This window comes from Hypanus sabinus, chromosome 12 (genome assembly GCF_030144855.1).
Source record: "Hypanus sabinus isolate sHypSab1 chromosome 12, sHypSab1.hap1, whole genome shotgun sequence".
Classification (NCBI taxonomy): Eukaryota; Metazoa; Chordata; class Chondrichthyes; order Myliobatiformes; family Dasyatidae; genus Hypanus; species Hypanus sabinus.
Window position 1 is genome coordinate 9,623,385 of NC_082717.1, and position 27,274 is coordinate 9,650,658.

Here is a 27,274-nt window from a genome sequence, read left to right on the forward strand (position 1 = left end):
CTGAAAGAAAGAACCAAATATCAGAAGACACTTCCATTCAGTTTTTTTTCTGAAATTGTCTCTTGCCTTAAGCACATCTGCACTTAAGATACGGTTTTCTGTTCCAGGACATCAGAAATTTCCTCCTTTTTACAGAAATAGTTTCCCTTCTGCTGTCATTGATGGAGCCCAGTCTTGCACCTTGTACTCTGGAGAGCAATATGGCTGGATGCATTAACATCTGGCCTGGAGGCGCGAATGCACGGGATCACAAGAAGCTGAAGAAGGTTATACATTCAGCCAGCTCCAACACCAGATGAAAACTTTCTTTAACCAGAGAGCGGGGAACCTGTGGAATTTGTTGCTACAGGCAGCTGTGGAGGCCAAGTCTTTAGATATATTTTAGGCAGAGGTTGATGGATTCTTGATTGGTCAGGGCATGAAGTAATATGGGAGAAGGTAAGAAATAGGGGCTGAGAGGGGAAATACATCAGCCAAGATGAAATGGCAGAGCAGACTCGATGAGCCAATTCTGCTCCCATGTTTTATGGTCTTATAGTCTAACTCTCCCCAAAGTTGAGGACTTCTTCAAGAGGTGGTGCCTCGTGAAATGGTAGCTATCATTAGGAACCTTCGTCACCCAGAATGTGCCCTCTTCTCATTACTATGATTGGGGAGAATACGCAAAAGCCCAAAGACACACGCTCAATGTTTTAGGAACAGATTCTTACTCTTTGCCATCAGGTTACTGACCAGTCCATGAACATGACCTCACTATTTTACTTTTGCACTGCTTTAAAAAATAAATAACTTGCATTAAATTTTATGTCTTGCATTGTGCTGTTGCCTCAGACCAACGCACTTCATGGTAATGAAGCTAATTCTAATTCCAATCCTGATTCTGATTCAGATTTAGATTTTGATTCTGATTCTGATTTTGAACCCTTGTTCTGGTCCTTCTGCTTTCACCCCACCTCCCCTCCAGGCAGAACAGAGTCCTCATTGTTCACCCTTAGAGCCACCGCATCCAGCATATCATCCCTTCGTATTTGCACCAGCTGCAAAGAGATCCCACCATTAGCCACATCTTGTCCGCCCTACCCTCTTCTGCCTTCTCCAGAGACCAGTCCCTGATGATTCACTGTCTGCTCATCCCTCCCTGAACCCTAGTTCAACATGTACTAGATGGACAGAAGGGCCTGTTTCTGTGCTGTAATGTTCTATGACTATATTTCTTATTATAATTTATTGTATATTTTATGTTAGTTCTTAATTCTATTTCTTATTCTAATTTATATTACATTTGATGTAGTGCACGGTATTGATGTCAACAAATATCAAATTTTATGACTTTTGTCAGTGATATTAGACCTGATTCTAATTATGATTCTGTTGCTGGAGAAAATCAATCAGTAAGGCAGAATTTCTGGGGGAAAGCATCAGTGAAAGGTTGAGACCCTGCTTCTGAACATTGCCAGCAATTCCAGATTTTACCTCAGATTTCCAGTTCTGCAGTGTGTTTTCTCTTTTTGCTGTTTTGCTCTCCACAGATGCTGCTTGATCTGATAAGTATTATGATTTTATAAAATAGAACATTACAGCACCGCACAGGTTGTCTGTCCCACAATGTTGTGCTGACCTTTTAACCTTCTCCAAGATCAATTTAACCTTTCCCTCCCACATAGACCTCCATTTTTATGTTATCCATGGGCCTTCCCACGAGTTTCTTAAATGCCCCTACCGTATCTGCCTCTACTGACACTCCTGGCAGGGTGTTCCAAGCATCCACCACCCTCTGTATGAAGAACCTACCTCTGACTTCCCTCTCCACCACTGTACTTTCCTCAAAACACATTAAAATTACGCCTCCTGGTATTTGTGATTCACATTTTTAGTATCCTGTGTGTTGGCAGTTTTTTTAATCACAAGAGGGGGTGAGAAGGTAAAGGTTTAAGGGGAACCTGAAGGACAGCTTTATCGCTCAGAGGGTAATGGTTATATGGAATGGGTTGTTGGATGAAGTGGTTGGGGAAGGGAGGTACTATTGCAATGTTTAAAAGGCATTTAGACGGGCACATGGATAGAAAAGGATTTGGGCCAAATGCAGGTAGATGGGACCTGTTCAGATAGTCAAACTGGTTGGTGTTCGCATGCAAAGGTTGGGCCAAAGAGAGCTTATCTGTGATGTGTAACCCTACAGTTCTGTCTGAGGTATCAAACTCCTGTTGTAGAACATAGATCAGTACAGCACAGTACAGGTCTTTCAGCCCACAATATTCCAAATGTGGTCTAACCAGAACTGCAATATTACTTTACAGTTCTTGAACTCAGTTCCCCAATAGAATTGTGTAAATTGATATGAGGGATTGATGGGTGGACAGCCAAAGACCTTTTCCCAGGGTGAATACTGCTAGTACAAGAAGGTATAATCTTAAGGTGATTGAAGGAATATATAGGGGGGATGGCATAGCTATGTATCATACACATATGGAATGCCCTACCAGGGCTGATGTTAGAGGCAGATATATTAAGGATGTTTAAGAAACTCTTATATAGGCACATAGATGATAGAAAAATGGAGAGCTATGTGGGAGAGAAGCGTTAGATTATCAGTGGTGTAGGTTAAAAAGTTGGCACAATGTCGCGGACTGAAGAGCTGGTACTCTGCTGTAATGTTCTATGTTTTTTGTTCTCAACAGGAAGACCAAGCTTATTGAGGAGTGGGTTTGGGCATTCCAGAAACCATTAACAAACCACTAGAGGAATTTATCAGGTGAGGCAGTATCTGGAAAGGGAAATGGGCATCAACGTTCTGGATTGAGATCCTTCAGAGGGAAAATAAATCAGCTATGATGGAATGGGGGTGCAGATTTGACAGGACCAAGTGGCCTAAATCTGCTCCTATGTCTTACAGCATTACAAACACATATACTGCCCTGAAGTTCATTTTCTGGTGGACTTTCACAATAGATACAAGAAATACAACAGAATCAATGAAAACACACAGTGAGACTGACAAAGAATCAATTTGAAAAAGAAGATAAACTATGCAAATGCAAAATGTAGAAATAATACTGAGGACATGAGCTGTAGAGTCCTTGAATGTGAGTCCATATGTTGTGGAATCAGTAAATTGTTCCAGATCAGACATGAACCATTAGGTTGGAGAGCCATTAGATGTGCCGTAACATTGGAGAGGGTTCAGAGAAGAGTCACGAGAATGATTCCAGGAATGAAAGGGTTACTATATGAGGAACATCTGGCAGCTCTTGGGCTGTATTCCCTTGAGTTCAGGAGAATGAGGGGGAAATCTCATAGAAACATTCTGAATGTTAAAAGGCCTGAACAGATGAGATATGGCACAGTTATTTCCCATGGTAGGGGAGTCCAGGACAAGCGGGCACTACTTCAGTATTGAAGGATATTCATTTAGAACAGAGGTGCGGAGAAATTACTTTAGTTAGAGGGTGGCAAATCTGTGGAATTTGTTTCCACGAGCGGCTGTGGAGGCCAAGTCATTGGGTGTATTTAAGGCAGAGATAGATTGTTTCTTGATTAGCCAGGGCATCAAAGGGTATGGGCTGAAAGCAGGGGAGTGGGGATGACTGGAAGAATTGGATCGCCCCATGATTGAATGGCAGAGCAGACTCAATGGGCCGAATGGGTCTTATGGTATTATAGGTTGAAGCCTTGTCTGTTCTCTCCCATAGATACCACCACACTAATTATACAGTACTATGGTAGCAGCATTTAAAAGGTACTCAGAAGGACACCTCAGTAGCAGGGAATCTTCCATTCATTATGTGCTATGTCATTTGACTATGTGATTATGGTCTTCTTGGCAAATTCTTCTGCAGAAGTGGTTTGCCATTGCCTTCCTCAGGGCAGTGTCTTTACAAGACAGGTGACCACAGCCATTATCAATACTCTTCAGAGACTGTCTGCCTGGCATCAGTGGTCACATAACCAGGACCATGCACCTGCTATTCACATGACCATCCACCACCTGCTCCCATGGCTTCACGTGACCCAGATCAGGGGGTTAAGCAGGTGCTACACCTTGCCCAAGGGTGACTTGCAGGCTAGCAGAGGTGAAGAGTGTCTTCTGCCTTCTTTAGAAGAGATATCTCTCCACGCTGCTACCCATTCCTATGTTTTACGGCCTTGTAAACATACGTATGACCTTTGGGATTCATTTTCTTGTGGACATTCACAGTAGAGCAAAGAAACACAATAGAATCAATGAAAACTACACACAAAGACTTACGAACAACCAATGTGCAAAAGAAGATAAATTGTGCATATACACTAAATAAATAAACTAACAGACAAACATTGAGAACATCAATTGTAGAGTCTTTGAACATGAGACATTGAGTTGTGGAATTAGTAAATAGTTACAACTCAGAGATCTGTCATTAGGTTGAGGCCTCATCAGTTCTTTACCGTAGACTCTGCCACACTACCTATAGAGTACTATGATAGCAGAATTTAAGAGGTGCTTACGTAGATACCTCAGCAAGCAAGGTAAAGAGGGACTTAAACAAAAGATATTCTACTGGTACGATGCTGGAAACCTTGAGCAATTTCATCAGCACTGGAAAGGAAAGCCAGAAATGGTCTCATGGACTTCGTCGGGATTTTAGCCTGAATCTTTGACTGTGCAATTCTCCCCATGGATGCTGCCTGGCCTGCAGGGTTCCTCTGCCATTTCGTGTGTTATCCCAGATTCCAGCATCTGCACAGTCTCTTGTGTCCCTGTGCGAGGATGCTTGTTCCTGGAAGGTCAGCGACCTTATCTGGTAAATGCTGCATCTGGAGGACCAATAGCAAAGGAGGCTCATCCAAGTGAGAACGTAAGATGAGAAACAGACTGCACTATTGATCTGAAGTCTGGTAGGAACTTATGCTCTTGGGAGAAGACAAAAAGAAAATTAAAATCGAGGGGAATGTATTCTGTATCTGCCTATTTCGGATGAGATGATTGGATACAGATGTGAACCGCAAAATATTTGTATCCAGAAGGGACGAAAAGGAACCAAAAGGCTTTGTAACAATAAGATACAGAGCCCAAAATAGAACAGCTGGCTCAGGATGACCATTTAGATGAGAAACACATGCTGCACAAATCTGGTAGCACGAATACTGATTGATGTTCTGGGAACATGATATTCATCTCCACGCCCAACTGCCCTCCACCTTACGCAACTTTGTGGCCGGCACAGTAGTTCAGCGGTTAGCGCATCGCTTTACAGCAGCAGCGATCAGCAATCAGGGTTCAATTCCTGTCGCTGTTTGCTCTTTCTCCCCGTGACAACGTGCATTTCCTCCAGATGCTCCAGTTACATGCCACGTCCCAGAGGTTATGACATATTATGTTGTTGCCAGAAGCATGGTGACACTTGCGAAACTGCTCCCAGCGCAACATATTTCTGAATGCATTGCTTGTTGACACAAAATGGCTCACAATACTCCAACTATATTTTGACTCTCAGCATTATATGCTTTTATATTCCAGTCCTCTTGGATTGAATGTTAACATTGTGTTTGCTTTCCTTACCACTGACTCAGTCTCGGAGTTTACCCTAAAGGAATACTGACCCAAGACTCCTAAGTCCCTTTGCACCTCTGATTTTTGAATTTGTGCCCAATTGTAAAGAAATACATAGCATTATTGTTCCTCTCAAAGTAGATAACCCCACACTTCTCTATGCTGTATCCAATCTGTCACTTAGAGTCATAGAATCATACAGAAGTAGTGCACAGAAACAGGCCCTTTGGCCCATCCAGCCCATGCCCAACCATTTAAACTGCCTACTCCCATTGACCTGCACAGGGATCATAGCCCTCCATACCCCTACCATCCATGTACCTATCCAAACTTCTCTTAAACATTGAAATCGAGCTCACATACACCACATACTGGCAGCTTGTTTCACACTCTCACAACACTCTGACTGAAGAAGTCTCTCCCCCCACCCCATATTTCCTTTAAACTTTTCACCTTTGAATTGAATTTAATTGATTTTATTTCTTACATCCTTCACACACATGAGGAGTAAAATTATTTATGTTATGTCTCCGTCTGAATGTGCAATTTATAGTAATTTGTAATAAATAGTATGTAAAACAGGACAGTCAATATATCATAGAAATACTATTTAATCAGCATGAATTAATCAGTCTGATGGCCTGGCGGAAGAAGCTGTCCCAGAGCCTGTTGGTCCTGGCTTTTATGCTGCGGTGCCGTTTCCTGGATGGTAGCAGCTGGAACAGCTTGTGGTTGGGGTGACTCGGGTCGCCAATGATCCTTCGGGCCTTTTTTTACACACCTGTCTCAGTAAATTTCCTGAATAGTGGGAAGTTCACATCTACAGATGCGCTGGGATGTCTGCACCACTCTCTGCAGAGTCCTGTGATTGAGGGAAGTACAGTTCCCATACCAGGCAGTGACACAGCCAGTCAGGATGCTCTCAACTGTCCCCCTGTAGAAAGTCCTTAGCAGCTGGGGACTCATGCCAAACTTCTTCAACCGTCTAAGGTGAAAGGCGCTGTTGTGCTTTTTTCACCACACAACCAGTATGTCTAGACCACATGAGATCATTGGTGATGTGTATGTTTCACTCTTAACCCATGACTTCTAGTTGTAGTCCCACTCAATCTCAGTGGAAAAAGCCTGTTTGCATTTACCCTATCTATATCCTTCATAATTTTGTATATTTCTATCAAATCTCCTCTCAATCTTCTACATTCCAAAGAATAAAGACCTAACCTATTCAATCTTTCCATTTCACAGATTCTAAATTCCCTCCGAAGTATCAAACTCTAGAGGTGTCAGGGGTGACTGCGTTGGCAGCATTCCACTCCTACCTAGATCCACTGACGCACGATATTGATGCATCCTGTCTGGAGGCATCAGCACTTAGTATGACAACTACTCCACCTGTGACCACAAACAAACTGCAGAGGGTTGTAGGCATGCTCAGCGTATCATGGAAGCCAGCCTCTCCTCTATGAACACTTGTCGGTACTTCTCACTGCCTTGGTAACCAACAGCATTAAGTTCCATGTCACATGACGTTCTCGGCAACTGTTTCTACAGAAATGTTTGCCTTTGCCTTCTTCTGGGCAGTGTCTTTACAAGACCTCAACCATTATCAATAATCTTCAGAGTTTGTCTGCCTGGCATCAGTGGTCACATAACCAGGACATGTGATGTGCACCACCTGCTTCCATCGATTCATGTGACCCTAAGTAAGTGCTACACCTTGTCCAAGGGTGACCTGAAGGCTAGCAGATGGAAGGAGTGTCTTACACCTCCTTTGGTGGAGCCGTACCTCCACCCCACCACCTGTAATGCCGCCTTGGTAATGCAGCTATCATAATCAAAGATCCTATAACCTACCTGCATTGCACTTTCTCTGTAGCTGTTACACTTCATTCTGTATTGTTAAAGAACAGCACAGCACAGTACAGGCCCTTTGGCCCTTTAACCTCAGCATGGCAAGTTAGTGTAGATGTTAGCACAATGCTTTACAGCACCAGCTGTAAAATCTAAGTTTGATTCCCACTGCTGTCAGTACATTGTCCCTGTGATCATGTGGTCTTCTTCCAGTTTCCTCCCACCTTCCAAAGATGTAGAGTTAGGGCTAGGGAGCTGTAGGCTGTCATGTTGGCGTTGGAAGTGTGGCATCCCTCGCAGGCTGCTCAGCACAATCTTCACTGATTTGATTTGAAGCAAGCAGCACATTTCACAGTATGTTTCGATGTATGTATGATAGATAAAGCTAATTTTTAATCTGCTCCAAAATCAATTGGACCCCTCCTTCCCACATAGCCCTCCAGTTTAATTTCATCCACATGCCAGAGAACAGCGGTTCCTCTGGCAGCATCTTCCAGAGAGTCAATCATTTCAGTTTTTCTACTTATTCTTGTTATCTTCATTTTGTTTTTGAAACGGTTGCAGCCTGTGACTTATAGTCTGAAGTTCAATCGAGTGAGCGAGCATTCTGCTGTCCTGAAGAAACGCCAAGAGAGAAATGCAAGCGTGAGCTACCAAGAGGAGAAGCTCAGAGCAGAGACGAGGGGCCACGATAGACCTCATCTCTTTCCGATTAAAGTGTTGAGGATGATCGAAACATGGAGTCAAATGCAGAGGAGAGCAAGTGGTTCTTGAAGGGGCCTCTGGGTTCCATTTGCTGCCCTATGAGCAGCCACTGGTTTGAATTGCTGCCCTCAGAGGGGCCACTGGTTTGAGTTGCTGCCCTCGGAAGTGTTGCTGGTTCAAATCGCTTCATTCGGAGGGGCCACTGTTTCGAGTTGCTTCCCTCATAAGGACAGTTGTTCGAGTCGTTGCCCTCGGAGGGGCCACTGATTCGAGTCACTGCCCTCAGAGGACCTGCTGGGTCCTGACGCTTTTGAAGCTGTTATTGAAATTTTGAGATTTACAGATTAGATTGTAGTTCAAACCATTCGTACTTCATATTGGCATCTTTCACTTCTGTGTGTTTTTTTTGAGTTCTTGCCCATTATTTCTTGTTGCCAAATAGCGGACTGAGAGCTTGGGGTTTGATATTCTTGTTGCGTTAGTTTTCTTCTCCTGTTAGTTTTTGTGCGAGGGAGGGCATGGGGCAGATTGGAGCTTGCGAGTTTTTGTTTCTTTTTCTTTTCGTGTGGGGGGGGATTGAAGTCTTTCTTTCAATTGCTTCTATAGTTTTCTTTGTTTCATGGCTTTCTGGAGAAGACAAATCTCAGAGTTCTATTTTGCGTACATACTTTGATAATAAAATGAACCTTTGAACCTTTCTGCCTTTGACACTGTTTTACCTTGTTCTACCTCAATGCACTGCGTAACGATCTGAACACTATGCAAGTCAAGCTTGTCAACATAGTTATTTTATTTAGAGATACAGCACTGTCATAAACCCATCTGTCCAACGAGCCTGTGACGCCCAATTACACCCGCGTGTCCAATTCCCATCTCTGTATGTAAGGAGTTTGTACCTTCTCCCCGTGACCGTGTGGGTTTCCTCCAGTTTCTCCCACATTCTGAAGACAGGAGTTTGATTGGTCTTACGCTGCTGGCATTTAGGGCAACAATGAAGGTTCTCCCTCTTTGGTGGTGTTCAGAACTTCCTTCATCACGTCAGTAACTTCATCTCGGCTATCGTTACAGTCAATCATGCAAGTCCGGGGTGGAGACTCAGGAATACCACCACACTCAGATGTCGAATGATTCTTCACTGCTACTTCCGTAACAATTTTGTTTAACCAGTCAGGTTTGTTAGCCCTGAGCTGAAACCCTAAACCTGGAGGACAGATGGGCCACTCTTAGACTGTCTGCTACCTTTTGACCCTGCCAAGAGCCAAAGTATAAAGCCCTGACTCCAGCCAACATAGCTCGTTGGGTCAGTGAAGTATTCAAGCCTCCAAACCACAACAAGATAGTGGTCCTCTTGGAGGGGGTTCATTGGTCGCACGGGCATAATTGGGCGGTGTTGGCTCGTTGGGCTGGGAGGACCTGTTACCGTAGTGTGGATGGTGGGTGCCTGGAATGTGACACCAGGGTGGTGCTGAAAGCTAATAAAACAGAGGCCCTTAAGAAACTCTTAGATTGGCACCTGAACGTGCAGTGAAAGACGTGGGCATTTGTGTAGGTAAAAGGCATCGTTTTAGCTAGGTGTGTAATACATGAGATTCTGCAGATGCTGGAAATCCAGAGCAACACACACAAAATGCTGGAGGAACTCAGCAGGTCAGGCAGCATCTAGGGAGAGGAATAAACAGTCGATGCTTCTGGCCAAGACCTTTCATCAGGACTGGAGAGGAAGGGGGAAGAAACCAGAAAAGCTTTGGGGGGATGGGAGTAGCTCACACTGGCATGTGAATAGATGAGTCATAGAGTCATAGAAAAGTACAGTATAGAAACAGTACTTTCAGCCCATCTAGCTCATGCCTACCCCTTTAAACTGCCTACTCCCATTGACTTACACCAGGAACATAGCCCTCCATACCCCTACCATCCATGCCCTATCCAAACGTCTCTTAAATGTTGAAATTGAGCATGTGTGTGCCACCTGTGCTGGCAGCTTGTTCCACATTCTCACGACCCTCTTAGTGAAGAAGGTGGGTGGGTGGGAATGAAGTAAAAACAAAGTTTAATTAGCTTAACATGATATTGTTGGCTGCAGTGGCTGCTCATGTCCTGTCCCGTTCTAGATGCTACGGTCCTGCGTTGTAGCAGAAAGCTTACTGAAGGGTGAAATCCAGTTACATGTTTTGAGTGGAAACTGATCGTTCGTAAGGTCAGTTATGCTGGAACAGGCAGCTCACTGGTGAAGATGGACAGGCTGTCGTCTCCTTACCAATCACAGTGACATAAGCCCTCTCGCTGCCTTCCACGACGTTCAGGGGAAAGTTGAACTGCACTTCCTTGGTCCAGAGCTGATTGTTGTCTTCCACCACGATGAGGTGGGCCTTGGAGAATGACTGCTGTATCCCTTCAGCCTGGAGACAGAGAGAAGCAAGCACAGTGTTACACATCCTCAGACACATCACAGTATGGGAATCTCCAATAGGCTCAAAGAGTCATAAAGAACCACAGCACAGAAACAGGCTCTTCGGTCCATCTACTTCTGCCTACCCCCAGCAATACACACCCGGACCATAGGCCTCCATAATGGTGCATTGAGGTGTAGAATTGTTACTTTTCTTGTAGTTTAACTTTCCTGAGCTTTTTTGTAATTTTATATAATCAATTACACTCAGTGGTCTCTTTATAAGGTACACTTGTACGCTTGTTAATGCAAATATCTAATCAGCCAATCATGTGGCAGCAACTCAATGTACAAAAGCATGCTGACACGGTCAAGAGTTTCAGTTGTTGTTCAGACCAAACATCATAATGGGGACAAAAGGTATTCTAAGTGACTTTGAACATGGAATGGTTGTTGATGACATGGAGGGTGGTTTGAGTATCTCAGAACCTGCTCATCTCCTGGGATCTTCATGCGCAACATGTGTGGATTATGAGTAATTACATAATCATGTGTGGATTATGGAATAGATGGCTTTGTGGCTAAGTTCGCTGATGATACAAAGATAGGTGGAGAGGCCAGTAGTGCTGAGGAAACAGAGAGTCTGCAGAGAGACTTAGATTGGGGGAATGGGCAAAGAAGTGGCAAATGAATTACAATGTCAGAAAGTGTACGGTCATGCACTTTAGTAGAAGAAATAAACGGGCAGACTATTATTTAAATGGGGAGAGAATTCAAAGTTCTGAGACGCAACGGGACTTGGGAGTCCTCGTGCAGGATACCCTTAAGGTTAACCTCCAGGTTGAGTCGGTGGTGAAGAAGGCAAATGCAATGTTGGCATTCATTCCTAGAGGAATAGAATATAGGAGCAGGGATGTGATGTTGAGGCTCTATAAGGCACTGGTAAGACCTCACTTGGAGTACTGTGTGCAGTTTTGGGCTCCTTATTTAAGAAAGGATGTGCTGATGTTGTGGAGGGTTCAGAGGAGGTTCACTAGAATGATTCTGGGAATGAGAGGGTTAACGTGTGAGGAATGCTTAACCACTTGGACTGTACTCCATGGAGTTTAGAAGAATGAGGGGGGACCTCATAGAAACATTTCGAATGTTGAAAGGCATGGTCAGAGTACTTGTGGCAAAGTTGTTTCCCATGGTGGGGGAGTCTAGTACGAGAGGACATGACTTGAGGATTGCAGGACACCCATTCAGAACAGAGATGCGAAAAAAAATTTTAGCCAGAGGGTGGTGAATCTATGGAATTTGTTGCCACGGGCAGCAGTGGAGGCCACGTCATTGGGTGTATTTAAGGCAGAGATTAATAGGTATCTGAGTAGTCAGGGCATCAAAGGTTATGGTGAGAAGGCGGGGGAATGGGACTAAAGGGGAGATTGGATCAGCTCATGATGAAATGGCGAGGCAGACTCGATGGGCCGAATGGCCGACTTCTGCTCCTTTGTCTTATGGTCTTATGGTCTAACAGTCTCTTGAGATTTACAGAGAATGGTGCGATAAACAGAAATAAAAATCATCCAGTGAGCAATAGATCTGTGGGCAAAATTGCCTTGTTAATGAGAGAGGTCAGAGGAGAATGTTCAAGCTGACAGAAAGGCAACAGAAGCTCAAATAACAATAGTGATGTGCAGAAGAGCATCTCTGAACACACAACACATTGATTGGCCACTCAGTGTATATACATGAAATTGTTTGGTAAATTTTTGCAGTAATTACATTTGCTTCCGTATTTTTTCCAGAAATGTCTTAGTTTTCAGTATCAAGTGTCACACCATTTAAATCTGGCTTTTATAGGTTGGTCTGAGTATAAGACGATCATGACTGCTTTTTCCAATGTCTTATTTTGTTCATTCTTTCTTCATGGAACACTCAATGAAATTGCTTAGCAATAGGTTTTATGCCTCATCCTTGACTTCTGAAGAACCTCTAGGCATCAAAAGCTTCAGTATACAATAGAACCCCTCCTATCCATGTACTTCTCTTAAATGTTGTAATCAAACCCACATCCACCACTTCTGCTGGCAGTTTGTTCAACACTCTCACTCTGAGTGAAGAAGTTCCCTTTCATGTTTCCCTTTAAGTATTTCACCTTTCAACCTTAGCCCATGATTTCTAGTTCCAGTCTCACCCAACCTCAGTGGAAAAAGCTTGCTTGCATTTACACAATCTATACCCCTCGTAATTTTGTATACCTCTATCAAGTCTTCCGTCATTTCCCTATGCTCCAGAGAATAAGGTCTTAACCTATTCAACCTTACCCAATAACTCAGGTCCTCAAGTCCTGGCAATATCCTTGAAAGTTTTCTCTGCATTTGTTCAATCTTACTGATATCTTTCCTGTGGGTAGGTGATCAGAACTACATTAAAGGTCCATGAACTAATGATGGCCTTTGGTTTCGAGGCAAATCATAGAGCAAATCAAGATTCAAGGTTGTTTAATGTCATTTCCAATACACAAGTGTAAAGGAGAATGAACTAATTGTTACTCCGAATCTGATGCAGCACAAAAAACATAATAAGATAAAAAAACAGAATAATAATTAAAATCACAAATCATGTAAATATATAATATACTGTAGCTTACATACACAGACAGACTGTACCTCTATAAAGTGACACTAGGCACAGGAGAGTATACATAAATTGACTCTGACAGGAAATTATTAAGTAGTGGTGGTTGGGGGTGTGGAGAGGTGGGTTAATGGGTGGAGGTGTTGGTCAGCCTTACTCCCCGGGCAAAGTAACTGTTTTTGAGTCTGGTGGTTGTGGTGTGGATGCTATATAGCCTCCTCCCTGATGGGAGTGGGATAAACAGTCCATCAGCAGGCTGGGATCTTTCATGATGTTCTAGGCCCTTTTCTGGCACCTTTCTGGTACCATGAAGGTGGGTAGGCTGGAGCCAGGGATGCATTGGGCAGTTTTGACTACCCGCTGTGGAGCCTTACTGTCCGCTGCAGTACGGTTTCTGCACCAAGCAGAGATGCAGCTTGTTAGGATGCTCTCTACGATGCATCTCTAGAAGGCCGTGAGTATGGATGTGCAGAGTCCAGCTCTCTTCAGCCCCCTCAGAAAGCTTTCCTGATTATGTAAATTGGGATGCATATGAAATTCACAGAAACCTAAGTCCTGTAAGAGGCCATTTGCTTCACATAGGACATTGAATACAGTACTCCCCATCAGAGGGACAATCCCTTCAGCCCCCGTGATGCCAATCTATATAACCCCAAGCACAAGACATTTTACCAATGCTGGAAACCCAGAGCAACACATACAAAAAGCCAGCTTGTCCTCCTTTACCTCCTCTCACCTTCTTATTCTGGCTTCCATTCCTGATGAAGGGTCTCAGCCTGCTAGTTCCTCTCCAAAAATGATACTGCTTGACCTGCTGAGTTCCTCCAGCATTTTGTGCAGAGTTCTAGCAACTGCCTGAATGTGGCCTACTATATATCCCTCGATTTTCTGCCTGCTCACGTGCCTGGTGAGATGTCTCATAAACATTATCATTGTATGTCCTTTCACCATCTCCTGTAGGAACAAATTCAAAGCTCTCTCTATTCTCCTTGCTTTAAAATTCACCCTCACCACCCTCCTGCCCCCAACAACCTTAAAGCTATTGAGAATTTGACATTTCCATTCAGGATGGGTCCCTACTTAGATGGAGTCATAAGATTTCAACATAGAACAGGATAGCTCAGTGCAGGCTCCGTGGCCAGCAATATTGTTCTTCTAACCCTTCCCTCCCTCATAACCCTCCATTTTTCTTTCATCCATGAGTCTCTTAAATATCCCTAATGTATCCTGGGATGTTCGGACTGTCTTACGCAGAGAGGTTAGAGAGACTGGGCTTGTACACACTGGAATTAAGGAGATTGAGAGGGGATCTGATTGCAACATATAAGATTATTAATGGATTGGACAAGATAGAGGCAGGAAATATGTTCCAGATGCTGGGAGAGTCCAGTACCAGAGGGCATGGTTTGAGAATAAGGGGTAGGTCATTTAGGACAGAGTTAAGGAAAAACTTCTTCTCCCAGAGAGTTGTGGGAGTCTGGAATGCACTGCCTCGGAAGGCATTGGAGGCCAATTCTCTGGATGCTTTCAAGAAGGAGCTAGATAGGTATCTTATGGATAGGGGAATCAAGGGATATGGGGACAAGGCAGGAACGGGGTATTGATAGTAGATGATCAGACATGATCTCAGAATGGCGGTGCAGGTTCGAAGGGCCAAATGGTCTACTTCTGCACCTATTGTCTATTTCCCTCTACCACCCTGGCAGCACTTTCCAGGCACCTGACACTCTGGGTAAAATCACGATCTCTGACAAAGCCATACTGTCCTCCAATCATGTTAAAATTATGCCCCCTTCCATCAGCCTTTTTCACCCTGGGGAAAAAGTATCTGGTTGTCCACTCAATCTATGTCTCTTATCATATTCTACATATCTATTAAGTCACCTCTCATCCTCTTTCACAACAAAGAGCTTAATCAACCTTTCCTCATAAGACATGTTCTCTAATCCAGGCAGCATCGTGGTGAAGCTACTCAGCATTCTCTCTAAAGCTTCCACATCCTTCCTAAAATGGGTGACCAGAATTGAATACAATATTCCGAGGCACAAGAGCTTCTGCAGATGCAGGAAACCCAAAGCAATGCATACAAAATGATTGGCGTACTCAGCAGATCAGGCAGCAGCTCCGGAAAAGAATAAACAGTTGACATATCAGGCTGAGACCCTTCATCAGGATAATATTCCAAGCAACGTGTAACCAGGGTTTTCTAGAGCTGCAACATTATCTCACAGCTCTTCAACTCAATCCCTCGACTAATAAAGTCCAGCACACCCCAACTTTGATTGGAGGGATGTCAGAAGTGGATTTTTACACAGAGGGTGCTGTGGTACACCCTGCCGGGGTGGTGGTAGAAGCAGATAGATAAGGGACATTTAAGAGGCTCTTATATAGGCACTTGGATGAAGAAAAAAAAATGAGGTTTACGTGGGAGTGATGGGTTAGATTTATCTTGGAATAGCTTAAGGATCAGCGCAACTTTGTGGGTCAATTGTGGGGAGAAGGCAGGAACGGGGTACTGATTGTGGATGATCAACCATGATCACAGAGAATGGAAGTACTGGCTCGAAGGGCCGAATGGCCTACTCCTGCACCTATTGTCTATTGTCAAAGGGCCTGTACTATGCTGTACTGTTCTATTTTCTGAGTTCTTCTGCACTGTAATCCTGTATTTCTAAATTTCTTCACCTCTCCCCTCCCCATTGCTGTTCTACATCCCTTTTTCTCCTCAGCCATGTTCCCTTCAGAGGCTTCACACATAATTTATCAGGCCCTGCTTCGAAATAGTTACACCAGCTATCTTCTGCCGCGTGCCTTTCCCACATATCCACTGATGTGGCTGACAGGAATATCCCTAATTGTTCAGCTTGCTTGAGGCTTTTTATAAGTTTAAATCCAGCCTGACACTCGTGGTCCAAGTTAAACAATCCCCTTATGCCTGCATTGCAGGGATAGCTCCCAGATTTTTAGAGATCTGGGCCATGCATCATCTGTAACACATTTGTAACATCTGAACCAATTCAACCTTCTCACTGCCGCACCTTTAGGTAAACCCCAGCGGGTCCAACTGTGTTGCTAGGATTCCAAATACTGGATGCTTCATCATGTTCAGCTGGCTTCAGTGAGGCTCTTACATCACGTTAACTGTGGCCCAGTGGGTAACACTCCTCTCTCTGGATCCTACGATCAGTGGTTCAAATCCCCTTCAAAGACTTGGATGCAAAATCTTCACAGGCCCTGGGGGGGCTGCCATTCCAAGGAGATGTGAACTACAAGGAGCTATAAGGGAAGGTTGGACAAGCTTGGAGGTTGGAGTGTTGGAGGCAGAAGGGAGGCCGGATTTTGGACAAACTTGAGTTGTTCTCCCGGAGCATCAGAGCCTGAGGGGAGGCCTGATTGAGATTATAAAAATTATGAGAGGCTTAGAATGGGTAGACATCAGATTTTTTCCCCCAGGAAAGAAATGACAAACATCAGGGGATATGCTTTTAAGGGTTACCCACTGGATTTCTGGTAAGGTGGCGATACGTTCACATGCAGCAGCCTCTCGGGGGGCCAACCAAAGGTGCTTTTTTTCTTTGTTAAATGTGTTTATTATGATTGCAAGACAATTCTGCTCCAAGAACTACGGGGCTACTCATCAGTCAGCAGCTCGTTGATCAGACTCGCTGGACTGCTGCCAGTGGCAGAGCCAGCCCAGGTGTCGAAGGGGCCAGCTGGGATGGCGGGAAAGAAGCCAATCAGGGAAGTCGGTCAGGATGTCAGAGGAGCCGGTTTGGGTGTGGACAAACTGACCTGGCTGCGGACTCTGTTGCTTCCTGCTAGTGATAAGCGTCGGAGTTGGTGTACGGAGGCAGCACGCGGTATAACCGAGGAAGATTGTCTCGGGCTTTTCACTTGAAATCTGTTGGACAATGATGATGCGAGTTGCCGCAGGCCTGTTGTCCTTGTCTGGTGATGTGGGAGCTGTGTGGCCTTGGCTGTAGTGAGGACTAGGCCTCGAGCCGCAGGTTTGCCCACTGCTGCAGACCAGGTAAGGAAACGCCAGAGGCGGTACAGCATGGCATCCACACCCAGCAATGGCTGGCCTTTCCTGTCAGAGCTAACCTCCCGTGTTCGAGTGGTGGGATGACAAGCTGGATTGCGTGCATCTGCCCACTGCCAGGAGACTGTACCATCAATGACATGTCACTGAGGGTCTTAGAATATATATTTTTTAATGTTTTTTCACGTAAATATGCTTCCTTTCTCGCTATCTTTAACGTGCTATTTTATTTGCTTAGCACCTTGGCCGCGGAGGAACATTGTTTCATTGGCTGTATCTATTGTGGTTGAATGATAATTAACCTTGATTTGATTTTATTTGAAGATGAGAAGGGGAAGTTGCAACATAGAACATAGAACGTTACAAAACAATATAGACTCTTCAGCCACAATTTTTTTCCATCATTTTAACCTACTCTAAGATCAATCTAACCCTTCCCTTCTACATAACCCTCCGTTTTGCTATCATCCATGTAAGAATTTCTTAAATGCCCCTCTGTATCTGTCTCTACAACCACCCCAGCAATCACCACTCACTGTTTAAAAAACTTAACTCTGACATCCACTCCCTTAAATGTTCCTCCAGTCGCTAAAGATTATGCCCCATTGTAATAGAACTTCTGACCTGGTAAAAAGTCTCTGTCTCTCCACTCGATCTCTGCCTCTTATCATCTTGTACACCTCTATCAAGTCACCTCTCATCCCTCACTCCAAAGAGAAAAGCCTTAGCTCAATCAATCTTTCCTCATAATCAAGGCAGCATCCTGTTAAATCTCCTCTGCACCCTCTCTAAAGCTTCCTGTAATGAGGCGGCTAGAACACAATTCAATTGATTGGAGTATTGTGCAGATGTAGGAGAAACGTGTAGGGATCTCAGTACTATTAACTGTGGTAACTGTTCGGGCTAACAAAATGGCTTCTCCGTATTGTTATAATGAAATGGCTTCTCTGTAATATTACTTAATGCTGTAATGGGTTTCTGTAGCTGGAATGTTTGGGATATGATTGCAGATAAGGGGGGAAATAACCAATGGAGAATTGTTCTGCTATTTTGTATGTGTGAGCTGAGCAGGAGTTTGCGGTCTTTTTTGGGAGGCAAGCAAGGAGGACGGACGTGTGAGAAGTGGACAGCGGATACTGGATGTTGGCGGTTCGGACGGTGGCTGAAGGCTTGGAAGATCATTGTGGATGGAACCGGAGGCATGAGCTCCAATGTATTAAAATATTATGTGCACAAACTGATAAACTTACTGACCTGGTGCCTTTAGGTTATCAGTTTCTACTAACCCATCACTAAGAAATAACTATAAAGTTGCAATTATTTACTCGCCTTTGGAGTATTGTCTGATATTTGTGTTGCAAGATTGTACTGGGGGGCATTACACCATATTTACACTGAAGTATTTCACTGTTGGCGGGGCGACGGCGGTTCACCCTAGGTGAACGGGAGGTAAATTGGGGGCACGGATGCTACAAACATTTCCGTGCAAGACCAGTGAAGAGCTTTAAAAACCCAGTCTCCATAAAGAGGAGTACTGTCTAGCAGAGCAGTCATCATGGGACGGTCATTGATTGGAGTGGTCTGAGTCAGAGTGGTGAGGCTTTGGCTCAACAGGACTTTGGCGAGAACAGGTGAAGGCAAGGTAAGTAGGTAAGTTAATTCCTTCTTTCTTATTTCACTTTTTTATCTAATTCTTGAGAGAATAGGGAGCAGGTCTGCAGGGTCAATGTTCTGTTCTGGGTGTCTGCTGTGGGATTTCTGGGAGACTACCAGCCTCCCCAGTGGTCACATCCGTGCTATCACGATCCTTCTCTTTAGCGACCATGTTAGGGAACTGGGGCTGCAGCTCAATGATTTTCACCTTCCTAGGGAAACTGAGGTAGTGAGACAGGAGCTACAGGAAAGCAGTTACTCCAAGGCCATAGGAGACAGGGAGGGAGAATGTCAGATAGTGGAAAACACTCCTGTGGCCATCACCCTCAACAATAAGTGCTTCATTTTGAGTACTGTTGGGGTGGAACCACCTGGGGAAGCAACAGCGGCCATGCCTCTGGCACTGAGTCTGGCCCTGTAGCTCAGAAGGGTAGGGAAGGGAAGAGCATGGCAGCAGTACTAGAGGAGTCTAGACAGGTCCATTTGGCAGCTTTGAGCCTGTGCTCTCTGGCACTTAGAAGAATGCGGGGAATCTCATTGAAACCTACCGAATATTGAAAGGATTAGATAGGGTGGAAGTGGAGAAAATGTTTCCTATGGTGGGGGTATCCAGAATTAGAAGGCACAGCCTTAAAATTGAGGGGTGACCTTTTAGAACAGAGGTCAGGAGGATTTTTGATAGTAGTGAATCTGTGGAAGACTCTGCCACAGGCCAAGTCCGGGGGCAGAAATTCATAGTTCCCTGATCAATCCAGGCATCAAAGGATATGGAGAGAAGGCAGGTGTAAGGGGATTGAATAGGATCCAGGATCAGCCACAATGGAATGGTGGAGCAGTCTTGATGGGCTGAATGGCCTAATTCTGCCCCTATGTCTTATGGTCTTACATTCCAAGTGTCTAACCAGGGTTTGATAGAAATATAACAGCTGTTCTTGAACTGTGATGTGAGGAACATGTTTTTTATGCTGAGGTTGTAGGTGCTTGGAATGGTTACCAGATAGGCAGATTGGTGGAGTTTAAAAGGCTTTTAGATAGATGTGTGAATATGAAGACAATGGCATGATATGGACAAGAGAGAACCATTTGGTGTAAATTGGCATCAAGATCAACATTCAGATTTATTTACCTCATGTACATTGTGCACATGCATTGTTTGTATTAACACCCAAGGGTGTCAAAAGCACCAGAGACTCTGTGGATGCTAGAAGTCCAAGCCACACACACAAAATGCTGGAGGAACTCAGCAGGCCTTACAGCATCTATGGATTGAATAAGCTGTTAATGTTTTGGGCCGAGCCCCTTCATCAGGATGGGTGAGATCCTCCAGCGTTTTGTGTGTGTCACCCAAGGGTGTGCTGGGGATAAACCACAAGCATCATCACACATCCCAGCGCCAACATAACCTGCCCACAATACTTAACAGAACAATACAGAACACTACACAACAGAGCACAGCAAACAACAAAACAAGTCCTGTTCCTCCCTCTCGTCCACACTCATACATGGTCCTTTAAACCACAAGACACTCCGTCATCACAATGAACAGTAGTTATTTTGGATCCTGGATCAGGACTCAGAACTAAATCGAAATCTTACCTTCACTAGAATATGCTTGGTGACAGCATCAAATGCGACTGCAGTCCTGGCCTTCACTGTGATAGGAACCTTTCCAAGAGCCTTTGGAGTGACGGGGAAGTAGAACACGTGGGCTTCCTGTGTCCTCACGGACCCACTCTGGCTGTTCAGTGCCATGTCTTCACTTGGCCCCGTGGTAAACTCAAAGAAGTCACCCAGCTCCACGGTCACCTGAACCTATTCAGAGAAGACCAAAGCCATCTTTATTGAATGATCAGCTTTTCATCTCCTGACTTACTTAACTTTTCAATAAGGTAAACTCAGGTTCGCAAATTGGCCCAAGTGGGATTTGAACCCACATCCTGACTGATCTTTCAGTCAGTGTGGCTGTAATCTGATCACTTGGCTACAGGAAGATCAAACCCCAATGTTTGTGAGCATAGATGTGCATTAAATCCTGACAGGCATTGCGAATCACACCATCTTTTATCCAGGGGAAAAAAATGCCCATTATGCCACCAACATTCAGGGCAACAGTGAAGTTCCTTCACCTCTGGTGGTGTCCGGGGTTTCCTTTACCCTCCCAATAGCCTCTTCTCGGTTTTCACTACTATCAGTCATACAAGATCCAGGTGGAGACTCAGGAATACTGTTGCATTCAGATATAGAGAGAATCTTCATTGTTCTTTCTACAGCAATTTTGTTTTACCAGTCAGAGTTGTTAGCCCTGAGCTGAACCATGAAACTGGACCATGATCAGTCTGACCTCCACCCTTTGCCCTGTTTGGCAAGGGTGACCCTACCAAGAGCCAGAGCATAAAGCCCTGACTCCAGCCAACATAGCTCTCTGGGTCATTGAAGCACACATGGCTCCAAACCCTATGACAATGTTGTGGTTCCCTTAGAGGATCCAAAGAAGGGGAACTTAAAAAGAAAACAGAGGGCATAGTTTTAGGGGAGAGGTGGAAGATTTAAAAGGGATCTGAGGGGCAACTGTTACAACCAATGGTACATACATGGATTTAGCTGCCTGCGGAGGTGGATGAGGCAGAATAATATCAGCATTTAAAAGATACTTGGTTAAGTACAGAGATGGGATGGATTTGGAGGGATAGGGGCCATGGAGAGCAAGTGGGACTTCCTTGGTGGGCACCTAGGTCAACATAGATTAGTTGGGCTGAAGGGCCTGTTCCGGTGCTATGGTGAATCTACATTTTTGTGTAGGAACTCCAGCCACTGAACCTTTCACTAACCACACCACTGTTTCAACTTTTTTTCTGGTATTAAGCACTGACTGTTCACTACAGATCTGTATTTCCTTCTCCCAGAGATCCTTGCACTCTTGACCTTGGATAACTCAGTTCAAAGTACATTTATTATCAAAGTATATATAATCATTTGCAGTATTATATAGTGTATATATATATATATATATTTATATATTTATATCAGTAGTATATATAATCATTTGCAGGTGGCGGGATGGGGGTATGCCTCTACCAAAGGAGGTGTAAGGTGCTCCTGCCCTCCATTAGCCTGCAGGTCACCCTTGGGCAAGAGGTAGCATTTGCTTAGCCCCCCCACGCCGCTACCCCACACCCAATCAGGGTTGTGTGAAGCCATGGGGGCTAGTGGTGGATGGCTGTACGAGCAGCTGATGCTGAGATAGGTAATCAATGTCAGGGATTGCATAAAAAGAATTATATTTCAATCAGGACCGCAGTCAAGATTTGAAAGGCAGTGTCTCATGGCAATTTCTTGGGGTTTAGGAGTGACCAATTAATGAGAGGGATTTAATAGAAAGGGCGAATATAAATAACTCAAGGGCAAGCCGAGTGGCTATTCATTTGAGTGTGTCAGTGTATAGGTTGACTTTAGCTCAACAAGCTTGGGCGAGATAAAGTATTTGGTAAGTTTCTCTCTTTCTGTTCTGATATGTTCATTCCTTGTTGGTTACGGCATGGCAGTGAAGTGAGAATGGCTCCAGAAGCAGTGTTTTGCACTGTGTTTGGGATGTGAGGATTCTGGGAAACCTCCATTCTCCCGGATAAACACAACTGCACCAGGCGCACTAAGGGAACTTACTGAGGAACTGGAGCTGCAGCTCACTGACCTTTGACTCATACGGGAGAATGAGGAGGTGATAGGCAGGAGCTACAGGGAGGTAGTCCCTCCTGGGTTGCAGGAGGCAGGTAGCTGAGTGACTGTCAGGAGAAGGAGGGGAAATGCACAGCCAGTGCAGAGTCTACCTGTGGCTGTTCACCTCAATAATAATTATACAACTTTCGAGACTATTGAGGGGGATGGCCTACTGGGGGGAGCCACAGTGACCGGGTCTCGAGCACTGAGTCAGATGCTGTGGCTCAGAAGAGCAAAGAGGTGAAGAGGCCTGCAGTGCTAATTGGAGATTCCATAGTCAGAGGAACAGAGCTGTGGGTGTGATAGAGACACCCAGATGTTGCTTTTCTGGTGCCAAGACCAGAGATGTCTCAGATCGTGGCCATGGCAGCATAAAGGGTGAAGGTGAGAGCCCGGAGTCTTGGTGTATATTGGCACCAAGGACTTGGGTTGACAAGGTGAGGGGGTCTGAAGAGAGATTTTAGGAAGCGAGTTAGAAAACCGAAAAACAGGGCCTCCCAGTGGAGTAATCCCTGGATTGCTGCCTGTACCACATGCCAGGAGGGTAAAAATAGGATAATTTAACAAGTGACTGAGGAAGCGGTGCAAGGGATAGGAGATCCGATTTATGGATCATCGGGATCTCTTCTGGGGAAGGTATGACCTGTACAAAAGGGATGGGTTACACCTGAACCAGAGGGGTTCAAATATCCTTCAGGGCAAGTTGGCTTGAGTAGTCTGGGAGAGTTTAGACTAATTTGGCAAGGGTATGGGAACTGAAGTGATCGTGCAGAGGATGAGGCAGCCGGTTTATAAACAGAGTCAATATGTAGGGAGACACCAAGCAAGAAGAGGCTGATGGTAGGGCAAAAGTGTAGTCAACAGGGTGAGTTGCAGCATTAAAAGTGGATACAATCAAAAAGGGTGAACACAGGACTGAAGGTGTTGTGTCTGAATATGCACAGTGTACAGAATAAGGCAGGTAAACTTGTAGCACAGTTACAAATGGCCATGTTTGATGTTTGATGGGCATCACTGAATCACAGCTGAAATACGATTATAGCTGGAAGCTTAATGTCCAAGGATACAGATTGTATCAAAAGGGCAGGCAGGAAGGCAGAGGGGGAGGTGTGGCTCCGCTGGTAAAAAAGTGAAATCAAATCCTTAGAGAGAGGTGACAGAGGGTCAGGAGGTATTGAATCGTTGTGGATAGAGATAAGGAACTGCAAGAGTTTAGAAAAAACCCTGATGGGAATTGTATACAGGCCCCCAAACGGTAGTAAGGATGTGGTCTACAATTTACACTGGGAGATATAAAATGTATGCTAAATGGGCATTGTTACAATGGGGGATCAATTTGAAGGTGAGGTTGGTGCTAGATTACGGGAGGGGGAATTTCTAGAATTTCGAGATGTTGGGGTCACTAGGGGATCAGGTATTCTGGATTGGGTGTTGTGCAATGAACCAGAATTGATTGGAGAGTTTAAGATTAAAGAACCCTCAGCAGAAAGTGATTATGTTGCAATCAAATTCACCTTGAAATCTGAGGAGATGCATGAACTCGGTCTTTTCTCCTTGGAGCGACGGACAGTGAGAGGTGTACAAGATGATGAGAGGCATTGATCGTGTGGATAGTCAGAGGCTTTTTCCCCAGGGCTGAAATGGCTAACACAAGAGGACACAGTTTTAAGGTGCTTGGAAGTAAATTTTTTTTATGCAGAGAGTGGTGAGTGCGTGGAATGGGCTGCCAGCGGCGGTGATGGAGGCAGATACGATAGACTCCTGGATAGGTACATGCTTAGAAAAATAGAGGGTTATGATCTAGCCTAGGTAGTTCTAAGGTAGGGACATGTTCAGCAGAGCTTTGTGGGCCAAAGGGCCAGTATTTTGCCGTAGGTTTTCTATGTTTCTATGCATCAGTATTACACTAGAATAAAGGGAATTACAGAGTCATCAGAGAGGAGTTGTTTGGAATAGTACACCGGCAGGGATGATGGCAAAGCAGCAATGGCTGGAATCTCTGGAAGCGATTCAGAAGGCACACGGTATATACATCCCAAAGAGGAAAAAGTATTCTAAAGAAAAGATGACACTACTATAGTTAACAAAAGAAGTCAAAGCCAAAAAGAGGGCAAATAATAAAGCAAAAATTAGTGGGAAAATTAAAAGACCGGGAAGCTTTTAAAAGCCAAAAGAAGCCAACTAAAAAAGTCATTAAGAAAATAAAGATGGAATATGAAAGTAAGCAACCCAATAATATTAAAGACGGTACCAAAAGTTTATTCAAATACATCAAGTGTAAAAGAGAGGTGAGAGTGGATACCAGACTACTGGAACACGATGCTGGAGGGGTAGTAATGGCGGATGAACTGAATAAGCATTTTGCATCAGTCTTCACTGTGAAAGACACTAGCAGTATGGTGGAAGTTCCAGGTGTCAGAGGTCATGAAGTCTGTGAGGTTACGATTACTAGGGGAAAAGTTCTTGGGAATTAGAAAGGTTTGAAGGTAGATAACTCATCTGCACCAGATGGTGTACACCCCAGGGTTCTAAAAGAAGTGGCTGAAGAGATTATGGTGACATCAATAATGATCTTTCAGGAATCCCTAGATTCTGGAATGGTTTTGGAAGACCGGAAAATAGCAAATGTCACTCCACTCTTCAAGAAGGGAAAGAAGCAGAAGAAAGTAAACTATAGGCCAACTAGACTGACCTCAGTAGTTGGAAAGATGTTGGAGGCACATGATAAAATAGGCCATAGTCAGCATGGTGTCCTCAAGGGAAAGTCTTGCCTGACAAATCTGATGGAATTCTTTGAAGAAATAACAAGCAGGATAGACAAAAGAGATTCAGTAGATGTTGTGTACCTGAAGACCTCTGACAAGGTAACACACATGAGGCAGCTTAACTAGTTAAAAGCCTATGGTATTACAGGAAGGATTCTAGCTTGGATAAAACGGTGGCTGATTAGCAGGAGGCAAAGAATGGGAATGAAGGGAGCCTTTCCTGATTGGCTGCCGGTAATTAGTGGTGTTCCACAGGGGTCTGTGTTGGGACCGATTCTTTTTACGCTATGTGTCAATGATTTGGTTGATAGACTTGGTGATTTTGTTGCAAAGTTTGCAGATGATCAGAGTAAGAATCAGAATCAGGTTTATTATCACCGGAATGTTTCGTGAAAATTGTTAACTTAGCAGCAGCAGTTCAATGCAATACATAATCTAGCAGAGAGAAGATAAATAATAATAAATAAAATTTAAAAAATAATAAATAAACAAGTAAATCAATTACAATTATTGAATAGATTTAAAAGTGCAAAAACAGAAATACTGTATATTTTTTAAAAAGTGACGCAGTGCCCAAAGATTCAATGTCCATTTAGGAATCGGATGGCAGAGGGGAAGAAGCTGTTCCTGAACCACTGAGTGTGTGCCTTCAGGCTTCTGTACCTCCTACCTGATGGTAACAGTGAGAAAAGGGGCATGCCCTGGGCACTGGAGGTCCTTAATAATGGACGCTGCCTTCTGAGACACCGCTCCCTAAAGATGTCCTAGATACTTTGTAGGCTAGTGCCCAAGACGGAGCTGACTAGACTTACAACCTTCTGCAGCTTCTTTTGGTCCTGTGCAGTAGCCCCTCCATACCAGGCAGTGCAGTAGCTTGTCAGAATGCTCTCCACGGTACAACTAGGGGCAGATAGTTTTGAGGAAGTAGAGAGGCTACAGAAGGACTTAGACAGATTAGGAGAATGGGCAAAAGAATTGGGAAATGGAATACTGTGTCGGTAAGTGTATGGCCATGCACTTTGGTAGAAGAAGGAAAAGCGTAGACTATTTTCTAAATGGAGAGAAAATACAAAAATCTATGGTGCAAAGGGACTGGCTGCTATAGCCATACGTACATTCTTGAGAGACTAGTTTGCCGAATTCTTCAGGATACAACAAAAACTTCAGATCGTTCGGAAGTTAAAAGCACAACTCCTGAAGGGAAATTATAAGCTGGAGATTCCAGTGGTCGTGGTCCGGTAAAAATATACTTAGTACATAGTTAGCAGATGCCCGCAAAACGCAGTATATCACAGGCATCATCTTGCAATGGGCTTCACATTAAAGGTTGACTTTTACCAGGTTGTGCAGCCCAGCCCAGTCACTGAAGAGTCACTTTGCAAGTCAGTCAGCATAACGACATGCTTGTGAACAAGGAACCTGGTGATTACATGGTCACCAGTACTGAGATTTACATTTTACTCCCAGCTGTTGTGGTGAGATTTCAACTAATGCTCTGAGATCATCTGGCCAGAAGGCTAAATTATTAGTCTGGGAACATAACCACAATGATAACACATCAGCGGATAAGAGAAACATTAGCCCCCGTGAGAAACCCATGAGGTCCACCCAGAAGAATGTACACACATTTCCAGTGTATCAAGTCCAATAGGGATCACTCAGATCCTTTGCCATGAGTGTGTGATACAGCACAGGAAGATGACCTTCAGCCAATCGAGTCTGCTGACCATTGGCCATCCATTTAAACCAACACTACTCTACAAAAAAACATCTGTTTCCCAAGCAAACATCGGGAAGCTGCGATGGCCAGGTGATCACAGTGGGTTACACTAAAGAGCTGTGCTGAAAAACATCTGCTTTTAGCGAATATTGAAGGCCTGTTGAATATAGAGTGGATGTGGAAAGAGAGTTTTCTATAATGAAGGAGTCTAGAACCAGCCACAGAATAGAAGTGTGTCCCTTTAGTTCAGAGATGAGGAGAATTTCCTTTCCAAGACAGTGGG

General features: G+C 44.3%; 1 protein-coding gene across 3 annotated transcripts in view; it reads right to left on the bottom strand.

Annotated features, from left to right (window-relative positions):
* cd109 (CD109 molecule) overlaps positions 1-27,274 on the bottom strand; it is a 244,258-nt gene that overhangs the window by 70,189 nt on the left and 146,795 nt on the right. For all 3 annotated transcript variants that reach the window (XM_059985524.1, XM_059985525.1, XM_059985526.1), the window contains 2 exons: positions 20,389-20,604; positions 10,344-10,485 (listed from right to left, as the gene is read on the bottom strand). In XM_059985524.1, the coding sequence (XP_059841507.1) occupies positions 10,344-10,485; positions 20,389-20,604 (358 nt within the window). The remainder of the gene's footprint in view (positions 1-10,343; positions 10,486-20,388; positions 20,605-27,274) is intronic.